This window comes from Pollicipes pollicipes, unplaced genomic scaffold (assembly GCF_011947565.3).
Source record: "Pollicipes pollicipes isolate AB1234 unplaced genomic scaffold, Ppol_2.1 Scaffold_6686;HRSCAF=7923_pilon_pilon_pilon, whole genome shotgun sequence".
NCBI lineage: Eukaryota > Metazoa > Arthropoda > Thecostraca > Pollicipedomorpha > Pollicipedidae > Pollicipes > Pollicipes pollicipes.
Window position 1 is genome coordinate 7,976,051 of NW_023596921.1, and position 18,653 is coordinate 7,994,703.

The 18,653-nt window shown below is 53.0% G+C and overlaps 1 protein-coding gene across 1 annotated transcript; it reads left to right on the forward strand.

Annotated features, from left to right (window-relative positions):
* Window positions 1–6,366: 6,366 nt before the first annotated feature.
* Window positions 6,367–17,946, forward strand: LOC119107396 (CLIP domain-containing serine protease 14D). The gene is made up of 8 exons (XM_037230829.1): window positions 6,367–6,437; window positions 7,421–7,434; window positions 8,130–8,323; window positions 12,031–12,274; window positions 12,474–12,631; window positions 13,256–13,397; window positions 13,717–13,815; window positions 16,888–17,946. The coding sequence occupies exons 1-8, from the start codon at window positions 6,367–6,369 to the stop codon at window positions 17,202–17,204; spliced, it is 1,239 nt and encodes a 412-aa protein (XP_037086724.1). The 3' UTR covers window positions 17,205–17,946.
* The last annotated feature ends 707 nt before the right edge of the window (window positions 17,947–18,653 follow it).

Here is an 18,653-nt window from a genome sequence, read left to right on the forward strand (position 1 = left end):
CCATCGATACCGGTGGCTCGTGTGGCGCTTATGCTGCTGCTGCGATCCTGCTGAACTCGTCCTCGAGGCTGCCGTCGGTGCCAGTGGCTTGTGCGGCGCTATTACTACTGCTGTGGTCCGGCTGAGCTCGTTCCCGCGGCTGCTCTCGGTATCAGCGGCTTGTGCGGTACTATTGCTGCTGCTGTGGCCCGGCTGGGCTCGTTCCCGCGGCTGCTGTCGGTACCGGCGGCTTGTGCTGCTGTGGTCCGGCTGAGCTCGTCCCCGCAACTGCGGCCGGCAGTGAGAGGACGTCCTCGCTCTGGCAACCCTCTCTCCAACCCTGCAGCCGCGCGACCGCCAGCTCTGCCAGCAGCATCAGCAGCGCCAGCGCCAGGCCCACCAGCAGCAGCAGCAACGCGAACTGCACGTGCCGTATTTCGAGCGGCCGGATGGCTTCTCGGCGGCGACAGGCAGGGCCGCGGTTCCTGCATGCCCGCCGCACAACGCTCTCGCCGACCGCCTGCGTGGCCGACTGGAACCGTTTTTCGTGCGGGTAGCCAAACTGCCGAAAGCGGAGCATGTGCGTGATCTCATGCCGTGCCAGCGGATGGTGCCGCGACCACAGGTGGACTGGCAGCGCCTGAGCGAAGCTCTCCTTGCCGAAGTTGAAGTCCTCCAGCCCCACCGAGCCGTTGGCGCGGATCATGACGCTTGCGATCACTTCCAGAAGGAAGCGTTCCTCCATGAAGTAGACGTAGCGACCGCGGAGCAGCGTCTGCCCGGCCGGCTCCTTCTCCAGCAGCATCACGGCTGCCAGCTGGCGCACGAACGGGTTCGTGTGACGCAACATCAATGACTTGACGTGGGCGAAGTCGTGGAAGAGCCGGTAGTTCTGGCGGACGAGGTCACGAGCCGTCTGCGGTGGACTGGTGCGCGGCACCGTCAGGGTGGTGAACAGGTCGCTGAGGTAGGCTGTGCTCAGCACCAGGCCCATAAAGACCCAGACAGCGACCACGGGCCGGTGACGGGGCGGCAGCCGGGCAGCCGACAGCGGCACGCTCTGGCCCACCAGCAGCGCCAGCGTTTCGGTCAGGCCGACGTGCAGCGTGCGAGTCAGCAGGCTGGCCACGACCACGCCGCTGGCGCCGATAGCCGCCCACGTCTGCCACGAGAACAGGAAGAGCGGCGACAGCGGGTCGAAGCGCGCCGGCTGGCGTAAGGTCACGAAGCGCATCTCGGTGAGCCAGCTGGCGTCTTGCACGCTGACCGGCAGTCGGTACATGGCGGGCTGGCCGATATGGAACGGCCAGGTGCGATCGGCCGCGCCGGCGACCATCATGCGCACCGCCCGGCTGGTCGGCGTGGCCACGGGCACCGGTCTTGGCAGCGGCGGCGAGCACTGGCTGTTCACCACCTCGGGTGTCAGGTTGTAGCGCCGCGACATCAGCAGCAGGTCACCCTCAGTCTGCATCTGGGCCACGAGCGGGATGGTCGTGCGCAGGTCCACACTTGCGCACGTGCAGTTGTCGTGCTGGGCGGGCGTGCAGCTGTAGCGTGGCGCCACCTGCATGTACGCGAAGCGGATTGGGGAGCCGTCGGCCACCACGTGGCCGTTGGCCTGGATGCCGGTGCGCCGGTCGGTGACACGCACTCCGTGCCGCCGGCTCCAGCTGCCCACCTCGCGCACGCGGCGCAATGCAAACGTGCGCCGGAATAGGCGACCGCTAGTACCATTCAGCTGCAGGCAGAGCAGGTCGGGCAGCCGGTCGAGCTCGGGCTGCCGGAGGGCGGCGCCGCAGTTAAGCTGGCCCAGCAGCAGGCCGGGCCGCGGCGCCCAGTGCGGCAGCGGCCGCGCGCTCGGCCAGTACCGGCAGCCGGCGCCCAGCAGCAGCACGCGCACCATCGGCGGCCGGTCGAGCAGCAACTCGGCGCGGAATGCGCGCCAGCAGTTGAGGCAGGTGCGTATTGCCAGCGGGTGCGGCCAGACCGGCAGAGGTGGACCGTGTGCCGCTGGGAAATCGCCGCACAGCGTCAGCCCGAGAGCGCCGAGCTCCAGCAGACCCTCGGCACGCAGCTGCTCTACGATCTCCAGCAGGGCGGGCACCGACAACAAGGAGCCGGTAGCGTTGTGAGGCGGCGCAGTCGGAACCACGCCTATGTCTCTGCCAGCAGCACCGAACAGGGAACCGAACGCTGCCTCCAGATTGAGCGCGGCCAGTTTTTTAGGGATCTGTTGGGCGGCCGTGTGCCGCAGCAGGCCACCGCCGCCACTACCACGCGGAGCTGCGCCGGCCGCGCCTGGTGGTCCGGTGAGGGCTGCGTCCGGTGGTCCGACGAGACCTGCACCTGGTGGTCCGGTGAGGGCTGCGCTAAGTGGTCCGGTGAGGGCTGCGCCCGGTGGTCCGGTGAAGGCTGCGCCTGGTGGTCCGGTGAGGGCTGCGCCTGGTGGTCCGGTGAGGGCCGCGCCTGGTGGTCCGGTGAGGGCTGCGCCTGGTGGTCCGGTGAGGGCTGCGTCCGGTGGTCCGGTGAGGGCCGCGCCTGGTGGTCCGGTGAGGGCTGCGCTAAGTGGTCCGGTGAGGGCTGCGCCCGGTGGTCCGGTTAGGGGTGCACCTGGTGGTCCGGTGAGGGCCGCGCGGGGTGGTCCGGTGAGGGCTGCCACTGGTGGTCCGATGAGGGCTGCGCCCGGTGGTCCAGTGAGGGCTGCCCCAGGTGGTCCGATGAGGGCTTCGCCCGGTGGTCCATTGAGGGCCGCGCCTGGTGGTCCGGTGAGGGCCGCGCCTGGTGGTCCGGTGAAGGCTGTGCTGAGCGGTCCGGTGAGGGCTGCGTCCGGTGGTCCGGTGATGGCCACGCTCGCCGGTACGGCCGCCGGCCGGCCAACGTCGTCGGACGCCGCCGCCATCGCCACCAGCAGCGCCAGCAGCATGCCGAGCCGACGGCGCAGCGTCCGCCTGCGAGCTTCAGGAGGTCAGCTGGACCTCACGACCATCCGCTGCCGCGGCAGGGTGTCCGCGGCGAGGCCAGCCGTTTGTTTACAGACTAAAGCGGGTCTCGGATGGTGCCTTATATAGGAACAGCGTTTTGTTGTAATCGATGACCAACGGGTTTCAGCGATTAGAAATACGTTCATAGCTATGACGGTTTGTTAGAAGGTATCATTAAGCTGCGATAAATGAGGTGGCCATTTTCTGCTAAAAATTGGGAAACGCTCTTTACACCCCATATTTTGAACGTCGACGTGATAGCTGTTGTTTTGTAAAACTAGGCTGTATCCGTGACGTGAGCGATGATTTTGAACAAAATTGCCATAGTGCGACATTTTCATCAGTTGCTCATATCTAAGTCATGTAACAATTCCTCGATAAAGCCAAACAATGGCGAATAACGCCAACACTTAATTTCGATGTCGCTCACGTCCTAAAATGACTCGAGGAAATCGAACGTTTCCCGTTCAACTTGGTGGCGGGATCGTTCCCAGTCCAGATTATAGGGAACAGGCTCACTTCTGTGGAATCCCTGTCTGGTACACCCTGGCAGCCGCACTTGGCTTTCTCGCAGGTGTCGACCGTATCCGACCCGTTCTTTGTTCTTTGTCAACCTTGATCGCAGGAGGAGGCGATTTCGATCTAAGACAGGTAGACGAAAAAAGTGTACAACAGATGGAATAAAAGTGATTTATCACCTCATGTCCATCAAATTGATGGACATGAGCAGTACAGCCGCAAGCAACAATGGGGAAACAGACAGCCAGTCCACGTAACCCATGACACTGCCGAGAACCCGACGAATCACACATTTCATCACTATCACACGGTGTGATCGCGTGATCACATGATTCAAACCACTGTGAGGCGTGCTGATGAGTAGGTGATAAGTCTTTCGCGCAAGATATCTCCCAGATAACCCTCAACATCACGAAACGTAAGGTCGGGTGCGATGAGCGTGGTGTCTATGATGAGCACTCATCTGAGGCTTGTTGCTTTCCTATGCCACTAAAATAAGCAATATAAAATGAGCAAATAAGCTGCATAACTAGCAGCCGTCCTCGGAGCGGCGGGGTGCAGCGTAAGGCCTGCCTCCAATTGTGTGCGCTTGCCTGCTACCTAAGTATCGGTCGCGATCTCTCAGAGATTGGTGTTGAAATTTTTCGTGATAGGTTAGTAAATATATATTTTTATTGACAGTAATGCCATTTTCTAGTTTTTATTTTAATACAGGCGACTTCATGCAGCTGTGCCATTATTTTATGTACCCCTACAAAAGCAATGAGTTGCAAAGTTCTCCTTTTTTTGCAATCGAACTTTTGGCGTGTTCTTACAGATTGACAAACACTTCTTAATAAAAAAGCTTCCATCTCTTAAAAATCTTACCGCTGAAGGAAACTTTAAGCTGTTCAGTGGTCAAATAGCACGAAAGTTGCAAAAATATCGCAATACTGCACATTGCGTGAACAACAAATCCCCAATCAACAGCAGCCCGCTGCGACGCTGCAGGACCGTCCATAGATCACGTTAGACATGTGTGAAAGGGGTGTTTCAATAGAGCGTGCTCAAACGTAATAGGGATGAGGTTTTAGGCAGCGTAACATTGCCTGCAGGTGTGGTTGCAAATTGCGCTACTGTTATATCTTAAATTCTCGAGGGAGGATGCTGATGGCTTCCTCTGATGAAAAGTAACACGTCCATCTTTTTGCATCTCTAGCTTAACACGCGCTCGGATAGGGTCAGTTTGACTTCTACCGAAGGTTTTTACAGAATGGCTTCCAAGCGGCGCGGGGTAGCCGAGCCAAATTTTGCATAGCTAGTAGACAATTGAATAGCGAGTCGTTTGGTATAAAACATAAGATGCAACTCTTAATGTCACTGATCTAAGACAGGTCAGAGTCAGGTCATGAATTAAGCGAAGACAATGTCTGGGAAATCGTTCAATCTGATGCAATAACGGAGTGCTAGACGAACCTATACATCTCTGACATAGTTTCTTAGGAAACACAATAACCGAATTATCAAGTTCCACTGACCTAGGGTCAGATATGAATGCCAGGCCAGAGACAAACCAACCTGTTTTGTTCCTCTAAAGCTTACTGCTCATGGTAATTTATGCTGCTCATTTTTTAAAATAAATTTGATCAGAACCCTTTGAGTGGATGGATTTCTGGGATCAGCGCTCACGCTAAGCAGTGCTTGTTGTGTGAGCCCTGACCCCCACCATCCGATCGTGCAATTCCAGGCAACGGCTTAATTTAGTGGCGAAAGCTTAGCGTGCCGCAATGCTCGGCACGGTCCGTCCTGCCCTCTGACATCAACTGACCTTTAGCGCGACCGCTGCCACCGGCCGCAGGCCACACCTGCCAAGGGCAAATAGCGGGCGCCCTAAAGCGACTCGAACCCACCCTGCCGAGGGTGGGTGGATTGGAAGGCAGGCGCTCTAACCAACTGAGCCACCGGGGCAGACATTGAGCCACCGGGACGGACAATTTTGAGCTTATCGATAACAGGAACCACATTATGCATCCTCCATGGACTTCCTAAAGATCATAATAGGTCACTGATCTAAAACTGGCATAGGTCAATACCGCATGTTTGGAAACATATCGCCTAGCGCAATATTTGACGCTTATTCAAATGCAACTTAAAGCAGTATTTTGTGATCTTGGTCACCATGACCTGCAAAAGGTCAAACAGGGTCACTGACCTTGAACGAGCATCAGTGACCTTTTGCATAGACTTAGAAGAACAGGTATCCAGGCACTTTGGACACCAATCTGGAATTTGACCCTGTTTGACCTTATTTGATCCGAAGATCATGACCTTGGAATGTTAAAGTTGGACACAAGTGAGTTCACATGCAGGCTAACACATCCCGTGAATTTGGTGCCTCTAGCTCTCTTAGGTTCTGGGATTTCAGGGAGTTAGATTAACCCCGCCCGAGCGAAGGGTTTTCAAGCGGCAACCCGGGCGAATGTTAATTACGGACCAAACGTTACTTTCTGAAACGCTTTGCTGGCAAGACGTTACCTGGAGAAGAGGTTTTCGTGAAGCATAACAAGTGCGTAACCAGGTAGGAAGGGGTTGAAAATGGCAACATATGCATGAGGTATGCGTGGACGGCCCCGTTCACTCCCCATACAAAGTTAACATGAAACTTGTGATTATGCATGGATGCAGTTCACTTTAACATACTTCCATTGGAACGTTCCTGACCTGCTGCTCTCATGCACCATATCCGTATTCTTGAAACTGCCTGACAAGTCCAGTAACGTCAACCAACGGGAAATCCCAGAGTGCCTTTGTGCCTGACAATGAGCAGTGCTATGCTAGAGACTGTACCGTGGTTTTCCCCGCTGGACGCAGGTGGACGGGCCGCCTGCGGCGCCTTCCAGACGTGGCGATGGCAGAGGCTGTGCGCGGCGACCAGCCTCAGAAGCAGCTCGTTCTCCGCGTGCGGAAGCAGGGCGTGCGGTGGGCTGGTCTGAAGGTGAGAGCGGACGACAGGCGAGTCACCATCACATAAAAGCGTTGTATTCGGCCGTTTGCGAGGATATGCTTGTCAGGTGTCCACTACAGGCATATATTTGCACACGTTTATTGTGCGCATATCAATTCGGTAGGTGTGGCGATAACGGCTATCCTTTGCTTGGATTTTGAAAAAAGCAATACTACTTCGCTTCTGCATGGTCATGGTGGTTCTTAAAGTGATTGGACCGACGAAAATATTTTCATATTTCTGTTTTCTTGAATCGAGCAGCAAAGCCTTCCCAAATAACAATTTTTCAACCATGGCTTCACAACAGCTTCATTATCGTCGTGTCTACCATCTACCATACTTCTCGCGCTTCGTTTCGCAGCGCCTCTTCACGGTGGGAAGGAAGCGCTTCTTCGTGCTGAGACCCAAGACTAAATAAAATCTTTGTAGGCGAACGAAAAAACTGCAAAATTGCATGCGTGTCCGTACTGCGTTCCCGCAGATTTAACTAAATCTTGCTTTTCTGTTATCGAGACGATTCCCTCGCAAGCCCAACTCTTTCAATGGTTTATGGTGGGGCGTCGTTATAAAATGCTGAGCTATCTGAGTGCCAGCTGCAAAATTCTGCCCAATGGGTGTCGTGTATCTATTTGAGAACAGATAGCCACAACCATGACTTTGCTTACATTTTGGCGAGCGCTTCAAACACCGTGTTTGTGTGACGTCATCGCTGAACAATAACTTACCACACACGAAACAAATCTAACTACAATGAATCAACAGTCCGTGGTTAATCTCGGGACAAGCGGCATCTTTGGACTCCATGCAGATAATGGTGAAAGGTCTGGCTACGCACTTGTCTCGCTCCCAAAAACACCATGTGCATGTCTAAGGCGAAACAACCAGTTTAAGACCAGCGTGCTCCAGGAACATCAACCCCAAAGGCATACCGCTGAGTGCGCTCGTCCGTCCTTCGCAGGAGGAAGTGGGAGCGTCAGCTTTAGCTAGGCGAGCCACGTCATGACTGTTTGTTCGGTTCGCGTCGTCATGTGGCGGGTGACCGTGCTGGTGCTGCTGGCGGGCGTCCAGCTGGCTCAGCACGGAAGGCCGTCAGAAGCGCCAATGTGAGTCATCCTGCCACATTTCGCACCACATGTGACGTGCGCGATGTGTACGTGCGTAGACTACGCGACATGTCTTACAGCATGATGGAGTGGAAACGCAGTTCGGATGAAAGGTGTCCCGCTTACATTTAAAGAAAACACACCCTTAACCTTGGAACGATCAACTAAAATGGCTGCCCGTAGCCTTGCCGACCTTGACGCGGCTGACTGTGTCACGAGTCCGTCCAGAACCCTGCCGACCCTGACGCACCTGACTGTGTCACGAGCACGTCCAGAGCCCTGCCGACCCCGACGCACCTGACTGTGTCACGAGACCGTCCAGAGCCCTGCCGACCCCGACGCACCTGACTGTGTCGCGAGACCGTCCAGAGCCCTGCCGACCCCGATGCACCTGACTGTGTCACGAGACCGTCCGGGGCCCTGCCGACCCTGAAGCAACTGTGTGCCGAGCCCGTCCAGGCCCCTGCCGACCCTGAAGCAACTGACTGTGTTAAGAGACCGTCCAGGGCTCTGCCGAACCCGACTGGCAGATTACTTCGTGACTGACTGTGGTCTCGCCGACAGCCATCACGTTCGGCGGGGGCTCTGCGCAGACACCACCGCCGTCGAATGCATGCAAGGACTACGCCGGTCGTGACGGGGTCTGTGACGTCATCGCCACCTGTCCGGCACTGCTGCAGATCGTGCAGAACAGACCCAGTCGTCAGGACATCCAGAACGTGCGCCAAAGCATCTGCGGTAGCCGACGTATCAACTTCGTAAGTGACTAGCTCACCTGGTATCCTGCGGCTGCCTGATCTATCTGGTGAAAACATCTGGGGGCGCCCAGGATCTTCGCTAGGTGAGGGGGCAGGCGCGAACGGCTGGCCTGAAAGCTTCGAATGGGGGGGGGGGGGGGCACACTCAGATATCTCTGCTGTGTTGACCGGGGAGCGGGGAAGGGAGTCGGCAACGCAACGAGCACAATGGCGGCTCGTCAAAAGCTAGCGTTGTTGACGGGAGTCTAAACGCTGGTGTTTCGTGTAATGGCCTTGCGCAATAGAAAGGATAATCGGCTCAAAATACAGTATCACGTTAACAGTAATAAGGCAAGATCCAGCATTCCATTCTTACCACATGTATAACCGCGCATTGTGATAAAAATTCGTATCGAATGGTGCAGGCATTCAATGTGACCATGCGTTCGTCGCTGCTGAAGTTACTAGATTCTAAGTTACTAGTTTAAGAAGTTACTAGATTATATTCTAAACATGAAAGGCAGCACGTGGTTCATGACTTTTGACACGGCATGACAGTTTCGGTGCAAACTGAAGTCGAACTCAATCATTCTGAATCCAGTCCGTTCACTTTTCCCACATTGCTTGTAAATGGGCGATCTCCGTTCAGTCCAGAAAAATGAAATAATCCATGCCAATTCATCAGATATCTCCTACGAATCACTCAACCTAGTGTCAGATTAGGGCATATGCAAATGGCGCCATTTTTGGCAAACTTATAATGCGTCGAGTCCGTTCCGATTCGTTTTGGGCCGGTCAGCTTCCCACTGCATTTGACTTTCATTCGTGTCTCTGCATTTTAAACGATCCAATGCAGTCCAGTCTGTGGCGTAATCTTTGTTCGATGGATTTTTAGACTTCGTTAGGAGTGCTTATGTTTATTGACGGAGATAGAAGAACGACATGTGGGGACACATTTCCAAAGTTAGAAATAATTTAATGCTTATCAGCCAGCTGGGCGTTTTTCAGGGGTGATTGATATATTTCATATATCCGTGCCATCAAACGTTTCCTGCTTCACCCGAGGAGTGGGTGTTAGTGGACTAACCTTTTAGCTTGCGGACCCCTTGTTGATGGCTACTTGCGCCCCTGTTAGGTAGAGTTATGTGGGCATTCCCGGTGTTAACGATCAGATCCTATGTACGGGCTGTACTTAACTCCCGGCTGAAATGTGGGCATTCAGGCGCGAGTGGTTAACGATGCAGATCACTATGTGACGGGTCTGTACTTAACTCCCGGCTGACGAGTGGTTAACGATGCAGATCACTATGTGACGGGTCTGTACTTAACTCCCGGCTGACGAGTGGTTAACGATGCAGATCACTATGTGACGGGTCTGTACTTAACTCCCGGCTGACGTGTGGTTAACGATGCAGATCACTATGTGACGGGTCTGTACTTAACTCCCGGCTGACGTGACTGGCACCCTCCCTGGTCTCGGAAGTCTCTTCTACGTGGGCTTTGGGTCTTGTCTTGGGAGCATCTCTTCCTGGGTTTCGGGGTCAGTAAAGTTAGAGGCGCTCAGTAACTCGGTAAAGTCAGGGGCGCTCAGTAACTCGGTAAGTCAGCGGCGCTATTTGCTTGGGCATGAGGCGCCCTCTTGTGCTGCATGGAACACCATTGCACAGTTATCTGTACGTCCCGGTCTGTGTACGCCCCTCGACCCCGTCTGAGCGCACCGCAACACGAAAAAGTATGATTCCTGCTCTCTCGGGTTTGATCTCGATCTTGGAACGTATGAACTCTTGTCTCAACGATAGCTTTGGAGCAACGCTCGTTGGGCTTATCAGATCATGTATCAGACCATGTCGCCTTGGGGCTCCCACCTCCTTACCCGGTACGGAGGCCTAGCTGAGCTTGCACTAGGTCGAGGCTAGTGAACCTTAACCTGTCAGTCTGCCATTTTAACGCTCATCCACCTTAGCTTTGATGTGCTCATATACATGCACGAAGTTCGTATTTAACTATGCTTAGCGTCGTTCCTCTGCTTAAGTATTCAAGCATGCCTTTAATTATTTCTGAGGCACCCATTTACCTGAGTTGAGACTCTCTCTCCACTAGTGATCGAGGAGTACTCGCACTTGGTCAAGGGCCGCCGTCCACTTACACGCCTTGAGTGTCCTTCCACTTCGATCTTAGGCGTTTCTCTGCTAGGAAATTGGGACTCTTCTCTATCAAGACTAGCGGCGCTACGCTAACGACAAGCGCTGCTGAGCGTGCGCATAGCGCAACCTACATAAAAAAATTCACCTTTCGTGTCTGCGCAGAGATTGTAGACTGCTTTGGTATGTGCGTTGTTTATCTTCGTTGCATTGATTTGTGCTGCTGGTGCAGTCAGAGATTTCACCGAACAGGTTGCCATCACGCTGGTATGATCGAGTGATGGCAGTTGACAGATGTTGTCCTGTCAGAAGATCCGCTTAGTTACCACTGCTGAGTATTTGTCAATTGACAGCAGAGCCGGGTGTTAGCGTAAATGCCTGGAACAATGTCAAACATGTGCGGGTCATGTTAACACGCGTTCGGGTGGGGTTCATTTACCCACCCCCCGAAGGTTTTCCAGAATCGGTTCTGAACGGCGCGGCTAAGCGGCGCCAAATTTTGCATAGCTATAGACAATGAAAAAGTGGATTGTTTGGAATCAAAAATTAAGATGTACTTTGTAAGGCCGGTGACCTACGGCAGGTCAGTCAGGCCATGGGCTCAGGAAGTCAATTTCTCGGAAATCGCTCAATCTTATGCAACAACGGAGTGTTCAACAAAGCCATAATCTCTGAAATACTTTCTTACGTAAAATAGCAATCGAATAAATAAATTGCATTGACCTAGAGTCGTGTATGAAGGTCAGACCAAGTTTAAAACCAACCTATGCTAATTTTCTAGGGTTTTCTGTATTTGGTAGTTTCTGGTTCTCATTTCGAATTTATTGATAACGGAATCTGCATTACACACCTTGCATGGCTTTCTTAGAGGTCGGAATAGGTCACTGGCCAAAAATGACCCAGCCCAGCGTTTGGTTTTTAGGAGTATACTGCCTGGCGTAATATTTGCTGCTCATCAAAATGCAAAATTTAAAGCACTTTCGTATGATTTTGGTCACTATGACCTGCGAAAGGTCAAACAAGGTCACCGACCTTGAATGAGTATGTGCCATTTTTCTTAGAACAGGTATTTAGGTTCTGGGGGCACCTTTGAGACCAGCCTAGAGTTTGACCTTGTTTGACCTTATGTGACCCAAAAGCCATGACAAGTGACCTCAATCTATGACATAAGTGAGTTCACGTACAGGCCAATACACCCTGTAAGTTTGGTGTCTCTAGCTCCCTTGGTTCCTGAGATTTCGGGAGACGGGGAGCTCAAATTGAGCCTCACCCGAGCGAAAGATATACAACGGGCACCCGAGCGTGTGTTAATAGCACAGAGCGGCTAAAGGATGTTTTCGGCCCACAACGGCAACTTAAAGAATGCACCCTAACTCGTTAGTCCTTTTGGTATGGGTATCAAATTGTGCTCTGTCCGAATATGGTTGAACGTTGCGCACTTCACTGGCTATCGGAGTGTATTGCTGTATACAATTTGCGGCCTAAGGGGCCCAGTGGCAAGCACACAGACTGTCTACGTCTGCTCACTCCTGGCCGGGACAGGACGGCAGTGTTCTGTGACGGCGTGTCTCTTTGTGTGACCGGCAGCGGCCGGTGCCTCTGTTGTGCTGCGCCAGTAAGTCCCAGCCGCCCACCCAGCCGCCCACCGAGCCGCCCACCCAGCCGCCCACCCAGCCGCCGTCAACGGGCGGCTTCAACGGCGCGCCCGAGGACCACCCCAACCGGCGCCTACTGCCCTCCAACTGCGGCTTCAGCTTCACGGAGAGGATCGTGGGTGGAGTGGAGGTGGCGCTGGGCGAGTTTCCCTGGCTGGCCATCCTCGGCTATGAAGGTACCTTTCAGAACGGACGGACAACGGTTGGCTGGCTTGGGAATGGATGTTTTGTGTTGTGATGAGGGAGAGACAAACACCCCTGTGTCATCCTGCAACAGGGTAGCTAGGGGACAGTCCCGAGCTTTGACCAGACACAGTTTGTCCGAGTGCGGCTCGCGCCGACTCCGCAGCTCCACATGCGCCCTCCCGTCCGCAGTACAGGGGACCGTTGAGGTGGACTTCAACTGCGGCGGCGCCGTCATCAACGACCGGTACGTCGTGTCGGCTGCTCACTGCGTCACCGACCTGCCGGCCGGCTTCAGACTGGCGACGGTGCGCATCGGCGAGCACGACCTCACCAAGGACGTAGACTGCGTGAGTAGGCGAGCAGCCAGGGCGGGAGGAGCGGAGAGGGGGAGGGGAGGGGCGGGCGGGGGGCACACGCGAACACGTCGAGTGTGGCCAGCGGGATGGTCGAGTCGGCAACAGCGCTGCCCCCGCCTCTGGTCTTCGATGGGACGCCACTGCCAGCGTCCTCATGGAGATGACTGAGTTGATCAAAGAGGCGCCTTCAGTAAACCCGGCACCGAATGTGGGGTTGGTTTGTTACCAGTCAAACACCATCAGCCAAGCTCAGCTCAGAGCTGTTATGGTGTGATGCTTTTCGATTGGTAATTAAGTTGTTGCTTTGCCAGGAGTACACTACCGGGAATGCAAAGTACTACTTCAAATATTTTGATTCTGCCTACTGGACCGTACCTCACCCTCCCGGCTCCAGCAGCCCACCATGCCGCCCCCACCCTTCCGGCTCTAGCAGCCTACATTACCAGCCCCCTCCCGGCTCCAGCCGCCTACCATGCCGTCCCCCCTCGGCTCCAGCAGCCTACACCGCCTACCGCCTCCAGGCTTCAGCGGCCCACACTGCCGTACCTCCTCCCAGCTCCAGTATTCATCAGTCAGTTGAGTTTTTCGTATAATACAAGCCTGTGTTCTGTGTAGGTGGATGGCGTTTGCGCTGGTCCTGTGCAGGACTTCCAGATCGAAGAGATTATCCCGCACAAGGAATACAACTCGCCGAATCGCTTCTGGAATGACATTGCGCTGCTTCGCCTGAACAAGCCCATCAATAATCAGCTGGGCAGTAAGTGTGTCAACTCTTTGTATTGCATGTAAACGCGTAATTGGGGCCTTCCTGATCTACGCTTTCAGCTCCAGTTAAGATACCCGTCATCTCTGTTATTGGGTATTTGCTTTGCTATTTACTTCGGCTTCAGCGAAGCGTCAGTTTGGATAATTAGCGTGCTTATTAGGCTATTGGGCATTTTCCGCTATTTGCTATGCTGTTTAAGCTGCAGCCCCTGCATTTTTGTATTAATATGTATACATTTGCATGCATACATTATTTGTATTCATGCACGTTGGCTGAATTTTTAGTCTCACCCACTCGTGTCTCTTTTCAGCCTTCGTCGCTTCGATATGCCTGCCGTTTGGCAGCTTCAGGACCAAATCTTTTGATGCCCAAAGGCTTTTTGTCGCCGGGTTTGGCCTGACAACAGCATGTGAGTACTGACTTTGGCATTTATTTCTGTATACCGTTTTTGTCGTGGTGTCCTCGTGGCGTAATGGCGTCCTTGACCAAAAACAACAGCCCGTGTCTAACTTTTCGACGCTTTAAATGTTTCTCGCAAGTCTTTCCTGAGTTGCATAGGATAACCGTACATGTTTTAAACGGAAGCTGTAAAATATTCCTTTGATTCAAAAGTTATAGCCCTAGGGCTGTTTTAGTTGAGTCATCATCATAGAAGCATGCTCTTCAGTGTACAGGAGTTGCCTCTACCTATGCCCGTATTTACCTCTATCTTATGTTAACATTAACAAGTGCGAAGTTTGTCGGGCGTAGGCTTTTTATATTGCTCGTCTATTGTATGTCTTCGATGCGTGTGCTTGGTGCGTCTTAAAGGGATTATCCCACCTTGTTCGTGCTTTCCGCATTTTGACATTAGACGCGTGCGATTTGTCAGCAATGGTAGTTTCCTCGAAATCTTTCTGAATAGCCCAAAATTTATATCTGAATTCTCCGGCCTTGCGGTGTGCATCTCATTTGAGTCCCTGCTCACCACTATGAAAAAATACGTTGCATTTGCCTTGCTTTTTCCAACGTGAGTGTTCTGTATCCTTTGCAACACACTAATGCGTTAAAACAATCTTATAATAAATGCTGTGAAAGATTGAAACACTATGCTTATAAACAAAAATATATGCGAACGTGGAGCTATTAACACGTGAACTGAACGAAACATTATGCTACGGCTTCATTCTCCCCGCTTTGGCGTTTGCCACAATGCCTCTTCTCGAGGCGCGCTTCGGCTTTGGGAATGGGAGCATCACATGATCCATGCGACGCACTGGTTCAAACTTCAACCAATGTGCTCCTCGGTAACAGGCCGCTGCTCACTGGGCCAGGTAGCGACGTAACTAGCCCTGCGGTTTCACCAGAGTATGTTTCTGAAATATGCACCTAAGGTGGGATGCATCCTTTAAAACTGCACGAAAAGATTTGCCACAAATAAACGTGACTCAAAGGAGGGGATTTGTGTTGCTTTGCGGGCTGGTAGTATGTGCTATATGTGTGCAGTAAAAACTTGATGGCAAGGACAGCAGTCGCGTATCATCAGGACAATAGTACAAGTGTATAAAGTTGCAGTGAAATTTAAGTAAATTTAACAGACATCGCTAGACATGGCGACGGTTACAGTTCACACAATTCAGCACGGGCTCTGCGCGTCAACAGGGCAGCTGGAAAAATACTGAAACCACGCGACGAAATATATTTTTGACTCCATATGGAAAAGGAAAAAATGATACATTATGATTAGCAGAGGATATGCAGAACCTATGATATCCAATGACTGCCTTTTGGTGAATATAAAAGTGACTCTTAAATTCGAGGATCAAGAAAATTGCTGCAACGCCCGAGTGCGGATAAGCTGGCAATGGCAACGCGGGTACCTCACGCAAATCAATGGTCGCTGATGGGAAAAGGGTCTTGGTTAGAAAGAATGCTACCTGTACGGTCAGACGTCCCCCAATGTTTTTGTACTTTGCGGTGCTACGAAGGGTTGTACCCACGTAAGATGCCCCAATGAGGCACAATAATATAAATGACTGCAGATACAGAACATTTGGGAAGCTTGTCTTAACTTGAAGACAGATCCAACAGTTAATTATGTAGTGGGAGAGAAGGGTAAAGACCTTGCAGTAGGTTTGCCATCCCCTATTCCAGCTGTATCGACTTTTCCAATAGAGGGCAACATTAGATATTCACTTCGTCTTAGGGCTTCATAAACGGTCGGGTTTTTGCATATTTTGCATCCAAGAAGCCCTTTACGAAAATATTAATGACTGAAAGTGGGAATCCGTTTCCTTGAAAGAATGGTCTGAGCCGATCAAGCCAGGAACAAAATAGATGACAGTTGGAGCTTCAACAGAGATATCTGTAAATAGCCGTTTTCACACAACGTACCTTCAAAGCGTCAGGAATGGATGAGAAAAAGCTTAATCCAAGACCAGTGAACGTTGACTTTCTATAGGAAGAGGTTTCAAATTTGCTCGTCCTCCTCCTTCTTTAGCTTGATGTTAGAATATTGGACGTTAAGGTAAGTGAGAAACTGATGGATATACGACCCGTGCGGAAACAACAGAAAGGAGTATTCGATATATGGCTGGGAGAACCTTGGTCCGAGAGTCGGGGGCAGTTAAATCACAGGTATTCTTCGTTAAAGCACATACAGATATTGCCAAAAGTGGGTCTAAGTGTAAGTCCTTCCACCACGCCTTTTTGCGTGTGAGGATTTCGTGACAGTGAGTTCTGGGAAAGAGTGGAAACAAGCTGCAGCGAAACACATGAACGTGGGACAAGACTAAAACTATGCACGCAAATGTCTATCTTTGTTTTAAGCGGGATATTTGTGAAAAGGCTCAACATCCTAAAACTGTTGTGAAATGTGTTATGAAAATTGAAAAGATTGGTCAGAGAAATAGATAAATGTAATAAATCAGCCATCCGGGAACATTCCTCTGCGTGTGACGCCCACTTTAACATCCGTAAATTTTGGGTATCAGGGCGTTGCAGCAGTTCTGTCTATCCTAGGATTTTAATATCGCTTCATACTCATCGAAAAACTGCCATTGAATATCACTGGGTCTGCATATCCTTTGCAGATTATAATGTAGCCTTTTCATACGGAGTCAAAAGGTATTTCGTCGCTAGATTTCTTTATTTTTCAAGCTGTTCTGTTAATGCGCAGAGATCGTGTTGAGTTGTGTCAACTCAACCGTTGTCACGTCCACGATGTCGATCAAATGTACCTATATTTCTTTGTTATTTTGTATGAGCATTGTCCTGGCGGTGATACGCAGTGTATCGAAGCGTCGGCGACTTGCATAAATGATGGGTACTGCTGTCCTTACTATGACGTTCCTGCTGCTTCGTGCTCCCGAAGATGTTCCATTTGTGTGAATGGGGATCCACACGCGCTCCTGCGGAAAACGGTGGGTGGCTACCGCGATCGGGTCACCACCAGCCAGCCGTCCAGCCGCTGACTGTGCCTGCCCCGCCTCCTCTGCCGCAGTCGGCGACTCCAGCGAAGTGCTAATGAAGGTGCAGGTGCCGGTGGTGGCCCAGGACCAGTGCGCGGCCGTGTTCCGGCGCCAGCGGGCCGTCATCGGGTCGGGCCAGATGTGTGCCGGAGCCGAGAAGGGCCGCGACTCGTGCTCGGGCGACTCGGGCGGCCCGCTGATGGCCGTCGACCGCGTCACTGGGCCGCCCTACCGGCTCATCGGCGTCGTCTCGTTCGGCGTCACGCGCTGCGGCACCGAAAACGTGCCGGGCGTGTACACGCGCGTCACCGAGTACCTCAACTGGATCATGGACCACATGCGTGACTAGCAGGTCGCGTACAGCGGCGCTAGACGGGCGGGACCGGGCGGGTCTCCCCAAGCCGTGGCGGTGGCGCGCGCGGCCGCGCCGGGCAGGCGGGCCGGAGGACTGGCCAAGCTGTGGCGGTGGCGCGCGCAGCCGCGCCGGGCAGGCGGACCGAGGGACCGGCCAAAATGTAGCGGTGGTGCGCGCGGCCGCGCCGGGCAGGCGGGCCGGGGGGCTGGCCAAGCTGTAGCGGTGGCGCGTGCGGCCGTGCCGGGCGGGCGGGGTCTGGCGAGTTCCCGCAAGCCGCGTGAGGGTGGGGCGGGGTCGGTGGGTTTCCCTAAGCGCATGCGGCCGCGCCAGACAGGCGGGGACGGGGGTCTGGACGAGTCGTGGTAGGCTAATCCGTCATGTTCGACAAGTCGCACCGATTGGTCCGCTTACTCGATTTTACAGCTTTGTTTAAACGTTCGTTGGTCGTCTGTCTGTCCTTACGCAGCGCCGTTTACATACGCATCGGGCATGTTATTACCCAGGTACCAATGCATCTAGGGTAATCAACACTGGGAACGATTCTTTTATGCTGTAAGCAGAAGCCCGTCATGAAAAACTAGGCGATGTCACGGAATCTGAAACTAGCCGGGATGGGTTGTGAAGATATCGTCTGTATATTTATATCGCTGGCTTGTGATCTGATAAAAGGTCTGCTTGTATGCTTTTGAATTTTAATCCGGTAGCTGGCCATTTTACAAATAAACTCTCTTCCGTACATCGTATGTAACAGATACTTGCTAGCGAGTGGTGTCTCACATGAGCCAAATCGGCGTGAGCCGTAAACCGTAGTCCTTGGGTTCCTTTGTGCTATGGGCGCACCTTCCTGCACCCTGTCTTTGGTCATTGTGTTTGTTCTCCAATGCGTGCAAGCTGGAGGCGATTCGGCGAGTTGGCGGGGGAGGGGGGGGGGGGGAGGGAACTCTTGGAACGGGGGAGTGACCGGGAAGGTAAGTAGAGGGAGAGGAGGAAGAAGGTGGCGTAAGTGACAGCGGAATTCGCAAGCACGAAATTGATGTATTTTCTACGCCAAAAGTCATCTGCATTACTTTTGCTCTGCTATTCGAAATCGAGTGTATAACTGGCAGGTATCAGGCCCTGTCACGGTCGGTGACTTCCACTGAGCTCCGTGACATGGCCGCTAGCTGAATCCGAGGTTATTTTCTTGTTCGCGGGTAGGCTAGGGCAGCCGTCGCAGTTGCCGACGGCGGCAGGCACGCAATACTGCGCCAGCCACAGAGAAAGCCGGCCGTCGGACGATTCCCGCGGCGTAGCATCAGATGTTCTAGATGATGTTGAAATTCCAGATGTTCCAGACGTCTTAAGAAAGAAGATACCGTTGTGAAGGTCTCGTCAAATCATGACGAATGCACACCAAATTTGTGATCTTGGGTTAAAGGTGAGGTCACCAGAGGACACGAAAAG

What these genes read in the sequence shown, in the direction of transcription:
- LOC119107396 (XM_037230829.1), top strand. Translation starts at nt 6,367, where the DNA reads ATGGCAGAGGCTGTGCGCGGCGACCAGCCTCAGAAGCAGCTCGTTCTC. An exon ending in GTAGCCGACGTATCAACTTC is followed by an intron (nt 8,324 to 12,030) that starts GTAAGTGACTAG and finishes TGTGACCGGCAG; the next exon opens with CGGCCGGTGCCTCTGTTGTG. An exon ending in GGCCATCCTCGGCTATGAAG is followed by an intron (nt 12,275 to 12,473) that starts GTACCTTTCAGA and finishes TCCCGTCCGCAG; the next exon opens with TACAGGGGACCGTTGAGGTG.